This window comes from Zalophus californianus, chromosome 6 (genome assembly GCF_009762305.2).
Source record: "Zalophus californianus isolate mZalCal1 chromosome 6, mZalCal1.pri.v2, whole genome shotgun sequence".
Taxonomy (NCBI): Eukaryota; Metazoa; Chordata; class Mammalia; order Carnivora; family Otariidae; genus Zalophus; species Zalophus californianus.
In genome coordinates this window covers 83,286,564-83,308,845 of record NC_045600.1, presented here as the reverse complement: position 1 = coordinate 83,308,845, position 22,282 = coordinate 83,286,564, and the positions used below count along the sequence as shown (strand labels likewise).

Below are 22,282 nucleotides of genomic sequence, written 5' to 3'. Positions count from 1 at the left end.
CAGGCACTGAGGAGGCAGCTATGGATCCACTCAGTGCCAGCCAGTGCTCTCTGGTGGGGGTCAGGTAACAGGCTGATCCCATTCATGGCACCACCGCCTACCTAGTGAGAGGTGACCACAAAGGGTTGCGGAGAGAACTATGGGAGTCCAGGAGAAGAAAGCAGTTGGCAGAGCATCTGGTACTGGGTAAGCACTCCAGGTTAGCCACTATCATCATCATCCTCACATTGTGAGCCGGAAGGTACAGTTTCACTGCTGCATTTATAATTAATCTCTACCTTTCTCCGGACTCTGGTAGCTACAGCCATTTTCTTCAGGAACCTGACCTGTTTACCCTGGCTCTTGCCTCTGGCCTCAAAGGATGCTCTAGAACTAAAGTTCCCTTTAGTTTAACAAAAATAAGTCAGTTAAAGAATGACTAACTTTCCCAAAAGATTTTTTTGAAAGAACAAAACTTGTTCACAGTCTCAACACCACTGTTTTCATTTCTTTATATACCATCTAATATCAGCCACTTGTATACTTTCCATAGTTGGAACAGCTTCTCATTTATTCACTCATAATTATTCTGTGTTGCTTTGGAGTCCTTTTAAATAATTGCAGGATATTTAGTCCACTGGTTCAGTTTTTAGTACTTAGACTATTAAATATTCAGATTACTTTCCTTTTAACAAGGAAAACATTGAATTGTATTTCTTTTTATACCAGGTTTGTTTTTTAAGATTTTATTTTTAAGTAATCTCTACACCCAACATGGGACTCAAATTCACAACCCTGCAAGAGTTGCATGCTCTGTGGACTGAGACAGCCAGGTGCCCCTTTTTTTGAGAAAATAATCCATGCACATTGTAAAAATAAAGATAGTACAAAAGTGTATACAATAAAAAGTCTCCCTAACAACCAAGTTCCCTAGTCTCCCTTGCCAGAAGCAAACACTATTGCCAGTTTTGTGAATCCTTCTAGAAATTCCATATATGTATATATATGTATGGCTATTGCTACAATTTTAAAACTGGCAGGGATGTTGTCATCTAGTCCAACCCCTTCAACTAACAAATGAGTCAACAGACCTCTTTCTAATCTAGACCATCTCAAAGAACCTCTTAAAGTATGATTCTAAAAATTCCCTAAGTACTGGCATGGTATTACATCCCATATTCAGAAAAAAGATCAGCTTATGGCTGGTTTCCTTAAAAATATGGAATGCCTGGGGCGCCTGGATGGCTCCATCTGTTAAGGGTCTCTTGGTTTCAGCTCAGGTAATGACCTCCCGGGTTGTGGGATAGAGCCCAGCAACAGACACTAAGCTGGGGGGGTGGGGCATCTGCTTGAAGTTTCTCTCCCTCTGTACCACACACGCGCTCTCTCTCTCAAATAAATAGATAGATAAATAAATAAATCTTTTAAAAAACATGGAACGCTTCACAAATTTTCGTGAACCATAAACCTGCTATCTTCCAGGAGGAAAGAGGCTATATGGAAATCAGTAGAGAAATGTACAAACAAATGTCAACTTTTAATACAACTCAATATGGTCAAATCTCAATCTATGTCCTAAACTTCAGAATTAATGTTTATTTTTTTAAAGATTTTATTTATTTATTTGTCAGAGAGAGAGAGCACGCACGCACCCACAAGCAGGAGGAGCAGCAGGCAGAGGGAGAGGGAGAAGCAGACTCTGCACCGAGCAGGGAGCCTGATGCGGGACTCGAGCCCAGGACCCTGGCTGGGATTGTGACCTGAGCCGAAGGCAGACGCTTAACCGAATGAGCCACCCAGGAGTCCCTAGAACTAATGTTTATTAAGAAGAAAGAAAAGGAGGGGCGCCTGGGTGGCTCAGATGGTTAAGCATCTGCCTTCGGCTCAGGTCATGGTCCCAGGATTCTGGGATCGAGTCCCGCATCGGGCTCCCTGCTAGGCGGGGAGCCCGCTTCTCCCTCTGCCTCTGCCTCTCTCTCTCTCTCTGACTTTCATGAATAAATAAATAAAACATTAAAAAAAAAAAGGAGAAAGGGGAGGAGGAGGAGGAAAGTAAGCTTTAATCTAGGTGCTAAATCCACCATGACAGAGAATATAAAGCAATCTCCAAGGTGTAGAGCTCAGAGCAACTTTAAGGAGCAGAAAGATACTGGAACTGCCACAAATGAAGGCAAGAAAAGTTTCCAGTAAACTTTTCTCACCAGAAGGCACTAGGCTAACAGGACAGGTGCCCCAAGCCTACACCAATTCTCGGTAACCCAAAGGAAGTCTCTGGAGTTGACCTCCCAGAAAAGGCTGTGGACATGGTCAAGTCTTGAATGAAGCTATATTTTTCTCCACTAATGGGCAAATAATTATCTTATACTGTTGAAAGATTACTTGAAAGACCATGCCAATCTGACCACAAAACTCTGTATCACTGCCTCATGCTCAGAGGACAAAGGCAGTTCAGAGAAGTACCAAGCACTAGGCAGGAATGACAGAGGGAAGAATAAAATGAAAAGGGAGTAAGAAAAAAGTTATTTTTCCCTTGCCTTTATCCTACATCTTAATACAGAAGAACAGACTGATAACCTAGGTAAAGCATACTACAACAACCAAAGGTAACTCCAGATAAAAGATTGAGAAACTGAAGTCTGAATCCCAACCATTCCACACTCCAACACTTCCTGTTTCCCGTGACATAGGGCTTCAAGAGCTGGCCTACTCTCTAAGGGAACCACTGATTAAAAGAGACTTAAAAGACATTAAAAAAACAAGAACAAACCACCTTTTTTTTTTTTTAAGATTTTTATTTATTTATTTAACAAGAGATAGAGAGAGAGCACAAGTAGGAAGAGCGGCAGGCAGAGGGAGAAGGAGAAGCAGGCTCTCCGCTGAGCAGGGAGCCCAATGCGGGGCTCGATCCCAGGACCCTGGGATCATGACCTGAGCTGAAGGCAGACACTTAACGACTGAGCCACCCAGGTGCGCCAACAAACCACCTTCTTATAATTTGGGAAATTTGAATATGGACTAAATGGTAGATAATATTTTTAAATTATTGTCAATTTTCTTAGGTGTAATATAGAACTGAGGTTATGTAGGAAGAAAAATCCCTATTCTCAGGAGATACATACAATTATATTTAGGTGAAGACTTCTGTTATCTGCCATTTAAATGGTTCACCAAAAAATATATATACACATATAAATAGATAAATCAAATAGACAGCTAAAGCTATATATATATGTAGATAAAGCAAAATGTTTAACTGTTGAATTGAGGTGGAAGTTATACGGATGTTCATTACACTACTTTAACTTTTCTATATATTTCAAATTTTTCATAGTAATTTGGGAGAAAAGGTACATAGCTTTACAAATCACTTAACCCCAAACCAGCTAAAGGTGTTAGTTTTAAGTACATTTCCATTTCAAGAGGAGCCAAAAGATAGCACCTTCAGGCAACAGGGCTTGGCAGGTGAGGGCCATGAAGGGGCCCTTGCATTTTGAGATAGCAGGAGCCTGAAGTTGAACTTCCACGTACATTCTAGTCCAGGAAATTATTCTCAAGCAATTGCCATTGCCAGGCTTGTGTTCTTTGTAGAAACTACAGAAAAACCCACACTAGTTCTATCATCACTATACCTTCTCAAACAAACAAAACCTCACCAGCCTGTAAAACTTACTTCCTAAACCTGTTCAACACCATCCCCATACCACATGACACACACCAGAACTAGAGACTAAAATTAAATGAATGTAAAAAAAAATAATAATAATTAAATTAAATGAATGGGCATTCATTACTACTCCATTGGTTTGAATTGTTTCTCACAGATTAAGCGGCTGTTTTTTAAAAATGGTTTTAAGTAATTCACAGCCAGTTTATAGCTACAGTTAAGTGAACTAAGAGTAGAGATTACAGAAACTCCCAAGACCGTTGTGATTTCCCCCCAGTGATAACTTATTCAGTTGGGCTTTCATATATGAAAATGCTGATGTGTGAAAGAAGGTAACAGAACAAAGACAATATAGCAAATGTTTTATGCAACACAAAATGTTTTAAGGGGCGCCTGGGTGGCTCAGGTGGTTAAGCATCGGACTCTTGATTTTGGCTCAGGTCATGATCTCAGGGTTGTGAGATCAAGCCCTGCATTGGGCTCCGAGCTGGGCATGGAGCCTTCTTAAGATTCTCTATCTCCCTCTCTGTCTGCCCCTCCCCTTCCCCCACGCTGCCAGTCTCTCTCTCTCAAAAAAAAAGAAAAGAAAAATATTTTAATTTTTTTAGACAATGTTTTTTAAACTGTTAAAAACATTAAGATGTCTATTCCTTTAAAAGTTTTATTTCTATAGAGTTGGGAAAATGACTGGATTTCTAGTCCGATGCTCCCTGAAAATAGGAAAAGCATAAAATGCTGTCACCTCTCCACTTATATAGCCCTAGACATAGTTTTATAACTAGCACATACAAATATTTTCCCAGTAAGATGAGTCTTATCTATGGTTCAAAATAATAGCTAACACTTACCTGACACTTATATATCAGGCACTATTCTAAGTAGTTTACATAATTATCTCATTTAATCCTCATAAGAATCCTATGAAGTAGGTACTATTATTTTTTTTTAAGATTTTATTTATTCATGCCCGGGTGGCTCAGTTGTTAAGCGGCTGCTTTCGGCTCAGGTCATGATCCCAAAAGTCCTGGGATCGAGTCCCACATCGGGCTCCCTGCTCAGCGGGAAGCCTGCTTCTCCCTCTCCCACTCCCCCTGCTTGTGTTCCCTCTCTCGCTGTCTCTGTCTCTGTCAAATAAATAAATAAATAAAATCTTTAAAAAAAAATGATTTTATTTATTCATTTGAGACACAGAGATACAGAGAGAGAGCATGAGCAGGGGGGCAGACAGAGGGAGAGGGAGAAGCAGGCTCCCTGCTGAGCCAGGAACCCGACCTGGGGCTCGATCCCAGGACCCTGGAATCACGACCTGAGCCGAAGGCAGACGCTTAACCATCTGAGTCACCCAAGTGCCCCAGTAGGTACTATTATTATTCCCATTTACAGATGACAAAACTGAGGCTTACAGGTAATTCTTACCTAGAATTAGTCTGCCAAATACTTGAGAGATTACATTTCAAATACTGGCTAAACCGGTCATGCAAGAATTCTAATCAATTTAGATTTACGGAAAATATGTTTAAATATAATCATCATTTCCAATGCAAAGCTTTCATATTGACTATAAAGTCAGCTTTCCTCAATTATGCCACATTTTCTTACTGGCAAAGGGAGTACTGAGATGTCATATTACTTGTTCTTAACTTGAAGTGTTTCTGATAGTTCCCTAAAGTCTCAATGGAACAAGAAGCAGATGAAAATTGGACAAATTCCACTTCTCCACCTCCCCCTCAGGTATCTGTTTTTAGTCTTCTAAACCTTTTGCATCATGTTAAAATTACTGCTTTAAAAATCAACTCTGCTGGGGCGCCTGGGTGGCTCAGTCATTAAGTGTCTGCCTTCGGCTCAGGTCATGATCCCAGTGTCCTGGGATCGAGCCCCATATAGGGCTCCCTTCTCAGCGGAGAGCCTGCTTCTCCCTCTCCCACTCCCCCTGCTTGTGTTCCCTCTCTCGCTGTCTGTCAAATAAATATCTTAAAAAAAAACAACAACACAACTCTGCTGATGGACACTAACCAGATAAAGGGAAGGCTCAACTCCCAGGGCAGAGGAATGACTGTGTAGCAGGCTGGGGGAGAATGCTTCTGGAAGCCACCCAAAATGCCCTAGGTTAATTTATCTAAATCTAACTCATCCATGCCTGTATCAGAGCCCCATTCCTATCCTCTCCAAGACTAGCCCACAGACTCAGTCTTCCCAGAGTCTGAAGGTGCATGGCACACCTTTTCAGCTACCTTATGTCGTAATGCTAATCCTAATTCCTCTGGGCATCTTTTGTCACCATCTGCTTTGAGTACCTAGCATAGTACTAAATACAGACAATGCAAAAATTCAGTAACTACTTGCTCATTTGGCTTTCTGGCTTAACATCCATTTGTACTGGTTGTGGTTGAGAATATTCTTCAGGCTTGATGCACTTTTTGGCAACTAGGAAAACAGGTCTTCCAGAAGTATGTAGGTCTGTTCCTTCACAAGCCACAGTAAAATAACTCCAGTCCTATAGAGTCCAGGGTCTTTCCATTTTGTCAAATGTAAATAAGCCCAAATGGGATTGGTGCTCCCTTCATCTTGAGGCAAAAATAGCTTTTTCCCATCCTCACTATGCCTTGCACTTCATTATGTGACTTTCTATTTTAAGTATGAATGCTTTAACTCGGGTGTCACCTTAGACCTAGAGTAGTTCTTATATTCACAAGTGTGGCCAGAGGTCATGACCACAAAATTTAACAAAATGCTTGCTGACTCCAAACTGCCTATATTTCTACTCTTAAAGAGTCACAATGAGTCATCAATTGACCATAAGGTCAGGTGGCCAAACAAGTATTATACATTATAACCAGCTAACTACTTTCTGTCTTTCATCCAAAATCAGTAGGTGGTGCGCTTATCATCTTTAAAGGTATTTATGGAGAGGCTACTGGCCATCTGTTAGGGGATGCTAAAAGCAGTAAACCAATCTGACAAGGGTGGGGCTAGATTAACATCCCTTTGAAATTGAAGATTCTAGAAAGTTAAATTTGTCCAAAAGCACAGGACAGCATTCAATTTCTCTCAGGCCACCACTGCCTGTGTAATTCTGTAGCTCCCCCAGCACCCTTCAACATTACCTGCATATGGGCCACTGAGTTACCTACTGGTCACCTCATCACATTAAAGACAGGTTATGACGAAGGGACAGAGCTCAGACAGTTACATAACTTATGTAAAATACAAGAGTCATAATGGATTACTGAGAAAATAGTGTATTCATTACCAAGGGCTATACAAAATTGTGTGATGATGTTACACAGAACTTCTGAATTCCCAAAGCCCTGTGGCCCCTATGTTCAGGTTAATGAGGAAGAGACTGGACTATAAAAAATCAGTTCCTAGTACAAATTTGCACTGAGATTTTGGAGCACATCCAATTTCCATAGCGACTGCATAAAGTACACCAGCATAGTAGAAATCAATAGATCTGAAATTAGGACAGCAAGCATCCTCAGTGTAAGTAAAAAACTGGTGGTCACAGTATCCGTGCTTTTTTTTCTCCACAGGTTCAGAATGAAAGAAGTTTCATATTCTCAGACCCCTCATTCTTTAAAGGTCTCCTGTCACCAGGTCACGTCTTCCAAAGCCTTACTATAGGATCTTGTTCTCTGGATTTATTTTTCCAGTTGCGGAAAGAATTTATTTGTGATTTCCCGCAGTTGACAGTGATTTTAAGTGCTTGCCCAGAAACATCATAGGAACGGATTATGTTTTCTACAGGATCCATCCAAAGCTCCTGAATTCAAGGTTAGTGAGAAGGAAAATAAAAGAAAGGAGTTCGGGGACTTTCATGAGCAGGGGGAAGAGTAAAGAGCGGTGCCTGTGCTAAGGGTGATCGCGACTCCTGCCTATGAGGGGAAGGACAGCCCCACAGGAACCAGAGCCCCGCTCCAAGTAGCCGTAAGAACAGGTCCTTCAGCCCTCGGCCACGAAGCTCCAGCACTGGAGGCTGCCCAGTACCCGACAACCGCCGGACACCCCAACTCCGGACCTCAACGACAGCCGCCGTCGGTTCTGAGGCCAGCCACAGGCGCCCGGCCGCTTTCCCACCCCCTACCCGAACTCACAGCCGGTCTCCTTCTTGATCTCCTCGAGCTCTTCGTCCCGCAGTAACGTGGAAGCCCGAGACCCCATCACCGAACCGGGAGCTCCTTCGGGAGCAGGGGCGTCTGAAGCGACGGCGGCGGCGGGAGGGAAGGGAGGAAGGCGCAGGGGTCAAGATGCGAAAGGGCAGTGTTTCTACTGCGGACCCGGGAGGGGACCCAGGGGTGGCAAGAAGGGGAGGGCGGTCCCCCAGAACCAGCCAATGAGGAGCGAGGCTTCGCCCGGCGCAGGAGCCGACGTCGGCGCTTCCAGCTCCAGCCCCCGAATGAATCAGCCCAGCGCAGAGCCGGGTATTCCTAAGGACGGACCACGCCCCCGGAAGCGTGATGCCACCGGCCTTAAAAAGGCAATGCCACTCTGGCTCTAGCGACCGCAGTTAAAAGGGAAACGCCATCGACCCACAGTTTTATAACGAACTAACCTGAGGCAGGCAGCGTAGCCAACCCGTTTCTCACAGAACTCTGAAAGTGGAAACCCCACCCACAGGTGGCAGGGATTGCAGAGAGAAACCATAAAAATAGAGCAAACGTCTCTTGGGGCAACGCTAGGGTGTGTCTCTTGGGAACTGCATGCCGGGAGTTCCACCTCCTCCTTTTTTCTGTAGGTCCTCCGTCCTCCTCGCCGCTGGGGGCGCTCGGGAGCCAGCCTCCGGGGCGCGCGCCGATTGGCTCCTCGGGAAACAGCCGGGACCTCTGGTTGCGCCAGGCTGGCGTCCGCTGGTCGGTGTGGGTTCTCAGTCCTGTGCACCTTTCTCCTGTTTTTTTTCGTCTCTGTCCTTTGATAACCGCCAACGCCGGCTTGGAACTCCCCGAGAGTTCTTCCTTAACAGCAGTACCTCCTTTTTTAGTTCTAATGAAGCTCGAGGAAGTCACCATTTAGCTGGAACTGGGACAGGATTTCCCAAACTTCCTTCGGAAAAAAATAACCTAACGGTGGACGAGATTGAATTCCTAGCGTATGGCCCACCGTTTATTTGGAGTTTCTTATTTTGTCTTAAAAATGAGGAATTTTGCATTTTATTTTTATAATATTTTTGTTTTCTTGAAAATGTTTAAGCCACCCGTTAACTGATTTAGCCCTCTCCGTGAACCAGTTCTTTTCCTGTGGCTTCAATGCCTTTTCACCCTTCTGAGTGTTGCTTTGTGCATAACGGGTTTGAGATAGGGAAGAATCAAATTCTAACAACTGTCATTTGTACCTAAACTACTTTTAAGCTTTACCTACGGTTTTGACGACTTAGCATGAGGTCAAGGTTCTAGGCTAAGTTGTTTTCATGATTGACCGGCTCTTACCTGATCTAGTGTTGTCTCCCTTCAAAGGCACTGACATGGCAGCCGGATTGGTCATGCATAAATTGTGATAGTTCTAAGTCACTTATGCTTTGGTTGGTAACAGTGTCAAATTCTGGAAATGTTACTAATGTAGAAGAGGCCAGAAGAATTTAGATCCTAGATATTTCTGGGTGAGCAGCTTATGGTAGCAAGTATTGGCAAATATTTTGCCAGCATCAGTTTGTGTTTTTTTTTACTAGTTATTTTAGAGTTTCTTTCTTTCTCTCTCTCTCTTTTTTTTTTATTGGTTGGTGTTAAAAAGATACATGTATGTGCCATTTAAAAGCCTCTAAAATGTTCTGCTTGTTCCATTTAGCTAAGGTATGAAAGGCAGTATTACCCTATTTTATAGACAAAGAAGTCAAACCTACATGCCTGAAGTTTTAGGCCTTTCAGTTTCCCATGTATAAATTAGAGTTGATGCTTGCAATAGTCCTTTTCTCATTATTGTTCTGAAAAGATGAGCAAAACTGAATTACTCTCATATTTTTCTTTTTCTTGTCCCTTCCAGGTATGTGAAAAGGGAAAATAACCTCATTCCCCAAAATATTTTTTAAATCCTAGATCCCTTTTAAAAATTTTCAAGTGTTTGGATACTTAAAGAAGATTATTTGAAGACTGCTTTTGGAATCAAATAGCATGGATCCCAGCAGTGACTACCATTTCCTCAATCAGATTTTGTGGAGAAGGGTGAAACTCACGTTGGTTTGTGGCATATTTGAGGGAGTACTCCAGCATGTGGACCCTAACAAGATTGTTGTCCTGAAGAAAGGTCTAATTTTATTTGTCATTATCTTCTGCCTTTAAGAAATTAATAGTTAAGTTTGGGTGAGGGCTCTGGGGGCTTCATTAGCAACTGGGAGGGAGGCTTTCCTATTCTAAGGAAGAGTTAAGAGGAATATTAGAATGCTATTTTCCCTAACAGAAAACGTAGCTGCATCTGCAGGCTTGTCCCCACTTTTATACTTTTATTGACATGATAGTGGAAATTTTCGGTGTATAGATTCTTTTTCATTGGGTGCTTCTTATAATTTCTTACTATATGCATATTGAAATTAAAAATAACCACTCTACTAGATAGAAACGTTTGGCTTCAACAGATAAATTCACAAAGACGGGTTAATTTTTGTCATGCAAAAAGATGTCCAGAGGTAGGCTGCTAAGGAATAGTGCAGTGGCTCAAAGATGCCAGGAGGGACCAGGTATCTTGTGGGTTTTGCCACTTCAGGGATCATGTATTACCTTCATGGTCACAAGGTAACCTTTACACCTCCCAGCTTCAATTCTGTTCATTGTAAGAGACGCAACTCAGGAACAGCCAAGTGGGAGAGATGCATAGGCCAAGGTCTATGGGAAGGAGCTCAGAGTTTCCATGCCTCCTCTGGGTGTACCACCCTTCTAGTTCCTACGTGTGTTCATCTTTAAGATCCAATATGTGGTTTTTATTCATCTACAATATAGACTTGCTAGGGTAGTTGTTTACCTGGCATAAGTTTCAAGTTCACAATTGAAACATGTATAAATGGCATTTGAGAGATTAGTGTTATTGTTAAGCCATATTATAGGTTAAAATAGACCTTTGTGGACCAGGGTGGGACTACATCAGACTTTTGAAATATTAATTCATTCAGTAATCATTTATTGATAGTTTTGTATCACAGGCACTGTGATAGATACCAGGGATATAGATAAGAATAAGATGGTCCCTGTTTTTGTTTTTTTTTTTAAAGATTTTATTTATTTATTTGACAGAGAGAGACACAGCGAGAGAAGGAACACAAGCAGGGGGAGTGGGAGAGGAAGAAGCGGGCTTCCCGCGGGGCAGGGAGCCCAATGCGGGGCTCGATCCCAGGACCCCGGGATCACGACCTGATGGGAAGGCAGATGCTTAACCGACTGACCCACCCAGGTGTCCCAGCATGGTCCCTGTTCTTAAAAAAAACTTAGTCTGGTAAAGAGACAGATAAGCAAGTAGAAAGGTATAATGCAGTGTGATATTCTCTCTGATAGAGAGATGCACACGATGCTATGGAAACACAAAGCTTCAGTTAATTTAGATCTGGGAGTGGTAGGGTTAGGGTAGTGGGGAAGGTGTCCCAAAGGTGAGTAAGATTTAGCTGGATGGGAAAAGAGTAGAAAGTGTTTTAAGCCAGTGGTTCTCAAACTTCATCTGTGTATCAGAATCACCTGGGGGACTTGTTAAAACACAGATTGCTGGGCCACCCTCTAAGAGTTTCTGATTCTTAAGGTCTGGGGTGGGGCCCAAGAACTTACATTTCTAACAAGTTTCCTGGTGATGCTGACACTCAGCTGGAGAACCACACTTTGAGAGAACCATAGTTTTACGCAGAAGTAGCACCATGTACAAAAAATGTAGAGACGTGAAAACTTGGTTCATTCAGAAAACCTAAATAAATTTCCTTATGGGGATGTCGTGAGACTTAAGGCTGGAGAAGTAGGTATGGGACTGATCAGAAGGCCTTAACATATTGTAGCATTTGGACACTTCTGAAAGTAATGAGGAACAATTTGAAAGATATCTTTTTTTAAAAAATTTTTATTTATTTGTCAGAGAGAGAGAGAGAGCACAAGTAGGGGGAGCAGCAGAGGGAGAGGGATAAGAAGGTTCCTCACTGAGCAAGGAGCCCAATGTGGGACTCGATCCCAGGACCCTGGGATCATGACCTGAGCCGAAGGCAGACGCTTAATGACTGAGCCACCCAGGCATCCCGAAAGATATATTTTTTTTAAAAGTGGGCTCTAGGCCTAGTGTGAGGCCTGAACTCATGACCATGAGATCAAGAGTTGCTTGCTCTACTCTCTGCTGCTGTTAGCCAGCAAAACACCCCACAATTTGAAAGATTTTTAAGTGGGAGGCATCTAAGTTTTCAAACTCGTTGCCTTAAATTGTTAATGCTGTATTATTTAGGAACCATGCTTAGCTGCTGGAAACAGATTATGTCCAGTGGCTTAAACAAAGTAGGAGTTTATTCTCTTATATAAAAGAAGGCAGGCCTCCCAGGGCTGTTGTGAGTCTCCCCAGAGTTGGCAGAGATTCAGGATTATCCATCTTTCTGCTCTACCATCTTCATGGCTTTATTTATTTATTTTTTTTTTAAGTTTTATTTATTTATTTGAGAGAGAGAATGAGAGACAGAGAGTACAAGAGGGAAGAGGGTCAGAGGGAGAAGCAGACTCCCTGCTGAGCAGGGAGCCCGATGTGGGACTCGATCCCGGGACTCCAGGATCATGACCTGAGCCGAAGGCAGTCGCTTAACCAACTGAGCCACCCAGGCGCCCATCTTCATGGCTTTAAACCTCAAGATAATGTTACAGATAGGAGGAAGAGGAAAGAGGGATAGGAGGGTGTGTCGTCGTCCCCCCCCCCCCCAGCTGAGTCAGTCCCCTTAAAGAGATGCCCTGGAGGTCCAAGAAACCACCATTGTCTGTGGGGAGACTAAGCTCGTTGCTAGCCTGAATAAATGACATTGAGCTGAAAACAATCAAGATATGCCACATGCTTGTTCAACAAAGCATTCAATCTAAATGAAATATTTTGGTATATTTTTCTCTAGTCTTTAATTACATAGATTTTATACAGTTGACATATTAAGTTAGGTATATTATATATTTTTTTACTTAACATGAAAAAAGCATTTTCTCATGTTATTTGAAACTCCAATTTAATGGCTAAGCTTTTTATGTTTTTAATTTTTTTTCTTTTTTTTAGAGAAAGTGCACGTGAGCAGGGGGGAGGGGCAGAGGGAGAAAGAATCTTAAGCAGGCTCCATGCTCAGGCAGAGCTGAGGTGGGGCTCTATCCCAGGACCTTGAGATCATGATCTGAGCCAAAGGCAGACGCTTAACCAGCTGAGCCATCCAGGTGCCCCTAACATTGGATTTAAAAAAAAAATTGCTGGTGTGTATCTTAAATTTTTGGTAGTTTTATAGGTAAAAAATGGTATTTCATAAAAAATGATATTTCATCTTGGCATGTTTAAAAAATATTCCTAAAGAAGTTGAAAATATTTCTTTATACTTGTTTACTAATTTTAGGTACTATTTGGACAAGGCAGGGAGTATTTTCACTATGACAACAATGTGAAGGAAGGACTGAAGTAGGGAGAAACTAGAGGCAAAGAGCATAGATGGAACTATTTTGACAATCAAGGGATCCAATAAAGGGAACATGATAGGGGTCAGAGCTAAGGCTCAGCAACGAATGGAAAAGAGAAGGCAGATTTTAGAAATACGTAAGAGATGGGCTAAATAACCTGGTAAAGAGCAATGGAAGGGTGCCTGGGTGGCTCAGTCAGTTAAGCATCCAACTCTTAATTTTGGCTCAGGTCATGATCTCAGGGTTATAAGAGTGAACCCCACATCAGGTTCTACACTGAACGTGGAGCCTGCTTAAGATTTCTCTCTCTCCCTCTCCCCAACCCTGCAACATGTGCTCTTAAATAAATAAATAGCAATGGAAAATGATTACTACATTTATGACTCAGAAGATTAGGTATATAGTACTGTATTAGTTGATAGAAATGGGAAGAGGAAGTTTGTTGGTTACTGGGAGAAGATAATGATTTCAATTTGAGAATCTTAGAGTAAGTCTGCTATTAGTTGGATATGAGTGGAGCTCAGAGAAATAATCTGTGCTGTAAAAATAGTGGATGTGGGGGTGCCTGGTTGGTTCAGTCCGAAGAGCATGTGACTCTTGATCTCAGGGTGGTGAGTTTGAGCCCTACATTGGGTGTAGAGATTACTTACATGGAAGGAAGGAAGGAAGGAAGGAAAAGGAAAGAAGAGAAATGGGGAGATCAGGTTGTCAGAGGTGGTGGAGGCAGTTGAAGAGACAGGAAGGAGCAAATGAGGGAGACAATGTAACATTGGTTCATAGTTGCATATTAAAATACCTGAGGCCTTGGTTTGAATCCTGACTCCGTCTTTTATTAGCAGTGTGACCTTGACCAAGTTATTCAACCTTTCTGAGTCTCAGATTCCTCCATAACATAGATAATGAAATACCTCTCTTGTTATGTTACTGGAGAATTAAATGTAGGCAAATAATTAGCATGGTGCCTAGCTCTGAGTCAGTGCTCAGTATGGTAGCTCTAGGAAATTAGTAGGAAAAGAACTAAACTTGAGATATGTCCCATAAGCCAAAGAAGAAAGGAAAGAACTGTATTGTCAAAGGATACATGGGAGCCAAGGATGATAAGACTATAAACTTCTTTTTGGATTTGAAAAATAGGCAGTTGTGGGGTGCCTGGGTGGCTTAGTCAGTTAAGCCTCTGCCGTAGGCTCAGGTTATGATCTTGGGGTCCTGGGATCAAGCCCCACCTCTGGCTCCCTGCTCATCGGTGAGCCTGTTTCTCCCTCTACCTCTTCCCCTCCCCCTGCTCATGCTCTCTCTCTCCCTCTCTCTCTGTCATATAAATAAATAAAATCTTTAAAAAAAAAAAAAAGAAAACTAGGCGGTTGTGATTTTTGACCTCAGTAAGAATATATTCAGTGGAACAGCGAGGGTGAAACTGAATTATTTTGGATTCCTGAGCGATACGGAAATATACAGCCCTGGGAGCACTTACATCTAGAGAAATGACACCATATTGTAGATATGACATCTAAACTTCTCCTAACCTCTTACCTGTTCACAGAAGATCCTTTATATTTGGGCCAGGAGTTGGGTTATTGTCCTTGACAGTATTTTTGAGCATGTAGCATGGCATGAAACAGGGTATGGACTCTAGAAGTAGTCAGCTGCCTTAAAATTTTATCTGGAATTAGGTGGAGTAAAAATCAATAGAAATATAATAGGTAGTCCTGAGCCTCAAGGGCCTTAGAATAGTCTTGGGATAAGTTTAAATTCACCATACTCCTGCCCTTTAGGTTCATCTCGGATTCGGAGGTTCTCTGTTCTTTATGCTACTTGTTTCAAGGCTATAGCTTTGTAATTTATTATTGACTCTTCATTTCTTGGAGAAAATAATTTGGGGATTTTTATAAAAGATATGGCACTTTTTAAAAAAGATTTATTTATTTATTTGAGAGATAGAGTCAGTGAGTGGAGGGAGGGACAGAGGAAGAGGGAAAGGGAGAAAATCCTCAAGCAGACTCTGCACTGAGTACAGAGCCCAACACAGGGCTTGATCTCAGGACCCTAAAATCATGACCCAAGCCAAAACCAAGAGCTAGACGCTTAACCAACTGAGCCACCCTGGCATCCCTAGATATGGCACTTTTGAGAGGCATTATTTTCTTACAATTTTAGGGAAATACTATTTTTTATTAACTGAATGAATCGTTTTCTGTAACAGTGAAGAATGTGGAGACTGGTCGAAGTGTTCCAGGAGTGAAGATGTTTTTTGGGCATGAGATTCTGAACGGTGAGAGCTGCATGTTCCATGACTGTGGGTATTGGGATTTACCGTAATAGTAAACTCGCTGCTCTGCCTCATTCCAGTATTTGCAAAAATATGAGATGTTGTATTGCCATTAATATTGCACTTACGAACTCTTTAAGTTGGTATTTGAGAATTGACCTTTATCTTACTTTGTCAGTGGGTACTATGAGCAGAATAGTCATAGAGAATTTTAATCATCTTGGTTTTACAATGTGAGGACTGCTGGTACTGGTTACTAGAGACTCAGCCAGTGAGTAGTTAGGAATCTGAACAGCAAGGAATTGTCTTGCTCAGCAATTGAATTTAACACTATGGAGTCACAGTACATTCACTGTCCCTTGTCTGAACCCTGGGGGCCAAGTGTTTCAGAATTCAGAAATCTGGATTTTTGGAAAATCTAACACAATGTATACTCTTTATATTAGATAACATCTCAAGCAGGTCTGGGAAACACTCTAATAAAACACATTTCTACAGGGAAACATATGGATAATCATTCTAAATGGAATAAAATAGGACTATAAATAGTATGTCAGTTTTGCTGCCAAAAGAGGTACAGACAGTTTTTAGTTTTCAGAGATTTTTGGATTTTGGAATTGCAAGATGCAGCTCTCGTCTTCATTTCTGCCAGCAAAAGCCACTTAACAAGAGTAGGTCCAACTGTTTGCCAAGAAGAGTAGATATGGAAGCTCTTCTGGTCAGTGTGCTTCAGCCAAGCCAAATAGGATAAAAGAAAAGGGGAGCAAGAACTGTTCTTACTTTGAAGAACTCATAAGCAGAAAGCCCTCCAAGGAGGAGTAAAGATCAGTGCAGGGTAGAGGAGTGAGGAGAGCGGGAGATCTGGGACCTTCTAGAGTTGTTCATTTCTTACCAGTGGGGCAGATAGGAGGAAAGGAAAGGACTCCTGTAGACCAGAGACTACTGCTGCTTGAAAGATTACTTTGGTTTGTGAGGGAGGTAGAATTGAGAGAGAGATGAAAGTCTCACCAAATTAATGACTGCCAATCCAGACTTATTTCAAGGCAGACAGTTCCAGACAGCTATCCAAGGGTCCTTTCTCATGGAGTATGCTACTACAAACACTCTTTGTCCCTTAACACCTTTTTATAATGGCTTTGAGGGTGGTGGTAGTAGTGGGATTCTTTTTTTTTTTTTTAAGATTTTTAAGTAACCTCTACCCCTGACATGGGGTTCAAACTCACAACCCCGAGATCAGGAGTCCCATGCTCTACCAACTAAGCCAACTTGGCGCCCCCCTCCCCCTGTAGTGGAATTCTTATTGTGCTTTAGCTATTAGCCTTTGCACTGGATCAGAGCTAGGCTGTGGATGGGTTTGTAAAGAGAAGCAAAGGAATCACTACTACCATCTCCCTAACTTCAAAGAAGGCCAGCTTTGTGAACGGTATACATGAATTTCATCTCTTTCTAGATTCTCAAGACTTGGCCTTTGTTCATAATTTTTAGTTCAAAGGACAGCTTTCTCCTTCTTTGCCCTGTGGTTCAATCAGCCATGGATTGAGACTTTTTCCACTCTCCCTGAAAAGCACTTTGAATAAGAATTATTAAAATGGGGTGTCTGGGTAGCTCAGATGGTTAAGTGTCTGCCTTCAGCTCAGGTCATGATCCCAGGGTCCTGGGATCGAGTCCCGCATCGGGCTCCCTGCTCCTTGGGAGCCTGCTTCTCCCTCTGCTTCTCTCTCTCTCTCTCTATCTCCCTCTCTCTCTCTCCTCCTCTGTCTCTCATGAATAAATAAATAAAATCTTTAAAAAAAAGAATTATTAAAATGAAGAATATTAACTGGAATTTAAATAAAACCTTGAAACAAAAATAAATAAGTAAAATGAAGAATAATAATTGACTAGTCAGTATTTTTAGTGACTTTCACTTTCTCTGCCCCAGATTCAAGACCCCGATAGTGCAGGGAAAAGAGACATTTGGAAATATAGTGGCCCCTGAGTGGATCTTCTCTGCGTAGTAACTAAGTATACTTAATCGACTCTAAAGTGCTGTTAATTATAAATTATACTATTACCTTTCACATCCCAAGAAAGAAAAAAGTAGCTGCCAATTAAACTGTTACGTGCACTTACTGTAAATCATACCTGATATCAGAGTTCTTTAAAATGTGCATCTTAGAATCAATGATATGCAGTATTGCTCTACATTCCCTGCACTGTTAGGTTAAAAATAAAAATTTTCAGAATCTGTGTAATGTTTCATGTTTCTTTGGTGACTTCTAGTCTAGCTTCTATTGCCTTTCATGTTGCTGAACTGTTTAAATTTGCAACCGTGGCACCTCAGATAAATCTCATTGGCTACGGTACTGCCACTGTGCAAAACTCACATCACTGAGCTGCTACCGCTCCAGCCTGTGAGAGCAAAAGGGACAGATCTGGGAAGGATCTGAGAGGAAACCCCCAAACAGTACACAGTGTGAGGGAAGATGCATCATGGTGGGAATGAATAGGAAAGAAAATCTATCTCTAGAACCAATCTGTATGACTACGAGGTGCCTTGGAACATGTAGAGAGCTTTCTAATCCTGCTGAATGACCAGCGAAGCTAGGTAGGAACATAATGTTAGGTGTCTTCAGTACTTTGGATAGGCTCTTCTGCTCTTTATTGCTGGCCAGTGAAGGCCTCCATGGACTAACATTTCATTTCCAGTTACTGTGTGTGGTACCTAGTCAGCCTGTGGTAGAAGGAGACAGGGGAGTGATTAATTGGGTTCAGATTGAAAACTGTTGGAAGCCATTTGGTTATTTTACAGTGGAACTACTGGATGAAGTAGAACAAGGTGTGATGAGAGAAAAGGCATCTTCTGTCAGGTATGGTGGAATAATTTCCTTAATGATGATTTTACTCAAATGTACACATTAGGGTAGAAAGACTTACCTCTAATTCATTAGCTGTGTAATTCCTCAAATGGACCGAGGTAATAGAAATGAGAAGAAATAGATGGATATTTGCTTCCATCTTTAGATGTTATCTTCAAATCAGTGTAAAAGTGGTGGATGAGTGGGTCCTCTATGAAATGGAGGTCCAGATTCTTACCACCGATGTGTGGCAAAATCTGTGTAAGCATCAGCAACAAAGAACAAGTTCATCTGAGTGTTGTTTTTTGTAAGCATAGTCTAAATACAGAAAGAACCAGGATGGATAAAGGTGAAGACCTAAACATACGTGAGCCTCTTTCTCCTGCCTCTGAGGCACTAACCACCTCTCTGCTGAGTGACCTCAGGTACAGCCCATCAGGTGAGTACTGGGGCTCTGAATTGTCTAGGCTCTCTTCATTGTAGTTCACAGCTCTTTAGAGTTGGCATAACTCTGAGTTAAGGTTCTATATGGAATGCTCAGCTAGGCCATTGCTTCTAGGCTCTGAATTAAGTTAAAATATTGTGATTCATTTATTTATTTAATAATTGAGGGCACACTATATGCCAGACACTGGAGATACCAAAATGTGGTATCTCTGCCCTCATTGAGTTCTGGTGCAGGAAACAGACACTAAATGAGATAAAGGAGGTTAACATATAATATGCTAGTGCCAAATGCTAAGGAGAAAAAAATAGAAGGAAGAGAAGTGTGTGAAGAGGGTGGTTTTACAATTTTAGGGTGTTCGGGACAGGCCTCACAAAAATGGTGACATTTGAGCAAAAGCCTGAAGGAGATGAGGGATTGAGCTGTGTGGATATCTGGGGGAAATGTTTTTTAGGCAGAAAGAAGAATGAATATAAAGGCCCTGAGATAGGAACGTGCCAGGATCTTGAAGGAACAGCCAGATCAGTGTGATCAGTGCAGTTGGAGCAAGAAGAGGTAGTTGGAGATGAAGTGGGGTAGGCATACCATGGAGGTCATTGTAGATGTCTTATAGACTGTTTAATGTTTCTTTTGTTTTTTTTAGACTGTTTTTGTTTACTGTTGATTGATGATAGATCTTAAAATCTGGTAGTGTTAGTTCTCCAACTTTGTTCTTTTTCAGAGTTGTTTTGGCTATTTGGTATTTTTTCCCTATTCATTTCCCTATGAATTTTAGAATCAGGTTGTCAATTTCTACAAAAAAAAAAAAAAAATCCACTGGAATTTTTACCGGGATTGCAATGAATCGATACATCAGTTTGGGGAATATTGGCATCTTAACAATATTGAGTATTCCAATCTATTAACCTGGTATATCCCTCTATGAGATCTTTAATTTCTCAATAGTGTTTTGTAGTTCTCGGTGTATAAGTCTTATACATCTTTTGCTGTATTTATCCCTAAGTATTTCATATTTTATACTATTATCAATGGTATTTTTAAAAATACTCTACTTCCTATTGCGTAGTTTTGAGCAGAAGAGTAACATGATCTGACTTCTGTTTTAACAAAGTTACTCTACATACTGTGTGGGTACTGAGAGGAGGAGGAAGGTAAAAGCATGAATACCTGTTAGGCTATTGAAATCATTTTAAGGCAAATTGATATGGTGGCTTGGACCGTAGTGGTAGCAGTATGATTAGTGAAAAGTAGTGGACTTCTGGCTGTATGTTGAGGTGTAGCCAACACAGTGCACTGGTGTATTAGATGTGGATGTGAAAGAGGAGAATCAAGGGTGACTTTGGGGGTTTGGGTCTGAGTAGCCTGAAGTATGGAGTGCTCTTCAGCTGACGTGGGAACAATTCTGGGCAGAACAGGTTTTGGGAAGATGATTAAGAGTTTAGGTCCACCGAAGTTTGAATGTACAGCCTAGAGAGGAGGAGAAAGGTCTGAGATGGAAATACAAATGTAAGAATTCGCCGATAGATGATATTTATAGTCTTGAGACTAGATGCGATCGGTAGGAGAGTGAGTATGGATAGAGAAAAGGAGGTATGTGGACTGTGTGCTCTGCCACTCCTAAGTTTTAGAAGTTGGAGATGAAGAGAAACTATATGGTATGCTATACCTCTAATCTTTTAAATTACATGATTTAAAACCATAATTAAGGACCCAGAGAATTCCAAAAGTGTGAACTATGGCCCATCTCCAGGACTGATTTATTTTAAACCATTATTTTTTTATTATGAACATCCTTTTAAAAGTGCATGTCTTGAAATATTTAAGACAGAAATCTATGAGGAAGGAAACATTACTGGATTTTCACAGGAAATGATTAAATAGTCTAATTCACAAGATTATCATTGGTGGGGCTTTTATTCTCATTTGAGAAACAGGATGCTAGAGTGTTCACTGTGTGTTGGGCTGACACAGGTGATAATGAAATAACACTAGACCTTTGAGCTGCAATAGAGGAGGAGTTTATGAGGATGGCTAAAATGAGTGGGAGGGCTATTCTATTGCCAAGGAAGACAAATATGTCTATTACCATCATTCTCCTGCAGAGGAAGAGGAGGTGACATATACAGTCATTGATCAATTCCAGCAGAAGTTTGGTGCTGCAGTAAGTATTGCTCTTGATCATTCTGAGTATTGTCTATATATGGGTATCATGTTTATATCTCATAAATTTCGTACTATAAGATTATTGATGCTTTCCCTAATAAATTCCCAATAAAATATCTGAGTGCCTGCTAAATGTCAGGTATTGTTCTGAAGTCTAGGGTAAAATAATAATAAAGACAAAGTTCTAACCATCAAGGAGTTTACATTTTTTTTCAAGATTTATTTATGTATTTAATCACTACACCCAGTGTGGGGCATGAACCCACAACCCCAAGATCAAGAATTGCATGGTCTTCTGACTGATCCAGCCAGGCACCCCCGGGAGTTTACATTTTATTGCAAGAAAATAAACAGCTGTCTACCAACTGGTGATAAGTGTTATGAACAAAAATAAAGTGTGGTTTGAAGAGTAGAGGAACAAGGAGTTCCTATTTTATGTAGGGTGGACAGAAAATCTTTGTGAAGAGGTGACATTGGAACAGACGTTTGAAAGAAGTAACAGAGCTAGTCATGTAGATATTCAGCTAAAGAACTTTTAAAAAGCATGATTAGCAAGTGCAGAGGCCCTGAGGCTGAAGCACACTTAACTTGTGTAGAGGAACAGCAGGGAGGCAGGACCACAGTGAAGAAGAGTGATTAGGAAATGGAAGTGGTCAGAAGGCCTATCAGGTAGGGTTTTTTTGGACATTGTAAGGAGTTTGAGTTTGACTTGAGTAAGAAGGAAAGCCATTGGCAGTTTTAGAGGAGAGTCTGAAATATTTTTGCTTATATTTTTAAAAGTCCATTCTACATGCTCTGTTTAGGCAATTTCTCTACAATCATTTATGAATTTCAGACATGACAGTAACTATTCAGCCTAGCATACAGTTCACAGGGGAGTCATTAAGCTTCCTGTAGACGCAAGCTTATGCATTTCTTTAAGGGAGAGTTAGCTTTCCACAGATTCTTTTTTCTCTAACCACTTAAGTGAGATACAGTTCACATACCATTAAATTCACCGATTTGAAATGTATAGTTCACTGGATTTTAGCATATTCACAGAGTTGTACATCCATCACAATTTTAGAACTTTTTTTTAAGATTTTTGTTTTGTTTTTAAAGTATTCTCTACACCCACCGTAGAACTTGAACTCACAACCCTGAGATCAAGAGTCACACGCTCTACTGCCGGAGCCAGCCAGGTGCCCCTAGAACATTTTTGATACCAACAAAAGAAACCCTAGACTTCATAACTGTCATCTCCATGCCTCCCCCCCATCCCCCAGCCCTTGGCAACCAATAATCTATTTTTGCCTCTATGGATTTGCCTGTTTAGGACATTTCACATATTATTTTTATTTTTATTTAGAG

At 41.3% G+C, this 22,282-nt stretch overlaps 2 protein-coding genes across 10 annotated transcripts in view; one reads left to right on the top strand and one right to left on the bottom strand.

Moving 5' to 3' along the window:
• The window catches only part of CHP1 (calcineurin like EF-hand protein 1), a 44,146-nt gene extending 35,482 nt beyond the window's left edge, over positions 1-8,664 (bottom strand). Inside the window, exon 1 of one of the 2 annotated variants that reach the window (XM_027570565.1) lies at positions 8,196-8,664. In XM_027570565.1, coding sequence (XP_027426366.1) covers positions 8,196-8,649 — 454 coding nt within the window. In that variant the 5' untranslated portion in view covers positions 8,650-8,664. Of the gene's footprint in view, positions 1-7,737; positions 8,033-8,195 lie in introns of those variants that run through there. The other variant, XM_027570566.2, reaches the window with a different exon arrangement.
• EXD1 (exonuclease 3'-5' domain containing 1) overlaps positions 6,971-22,282 on the top strand; it is a 32,853-nt gene continuing 17,541 nt past the window's right edge. The window contains exons 1-6 of one of the 8 annotated variants that reach the window (XM_027570562.1): positions 6,971-7,417; positions 9,670-9,877; positions 15,422-15,490; positions 18,279-18,336; positions 18,642-18,763; positions 20,872-20,930. In XM_027570562.1, coding sequence (XP_027426363.1) covers positions 9,745-9,877; positions 15,422-15,490; positions 18,279-18,336; positions 18,642-18,763; positions 20,872-20,930 — 441 coding nt within the window. In that variant the 5' untranslated portion in view covers positions 6,971-7,417; positions 9,670-9,744. Of the gene's footprint in view, positions 7,418-8,410; positions 8,500-8,604; positions 9,878-15,421; positions 15,491-18,278; positions 18,337-18,641; positions 18,764-20,871; positions 20,931-22,282 lie in introns of those variants that run through there. The other 7 variants (XM_027570560.1, XM_027570561.1, XM_027570558.1 and 4 more) reach the window with 7 other exon arrangements.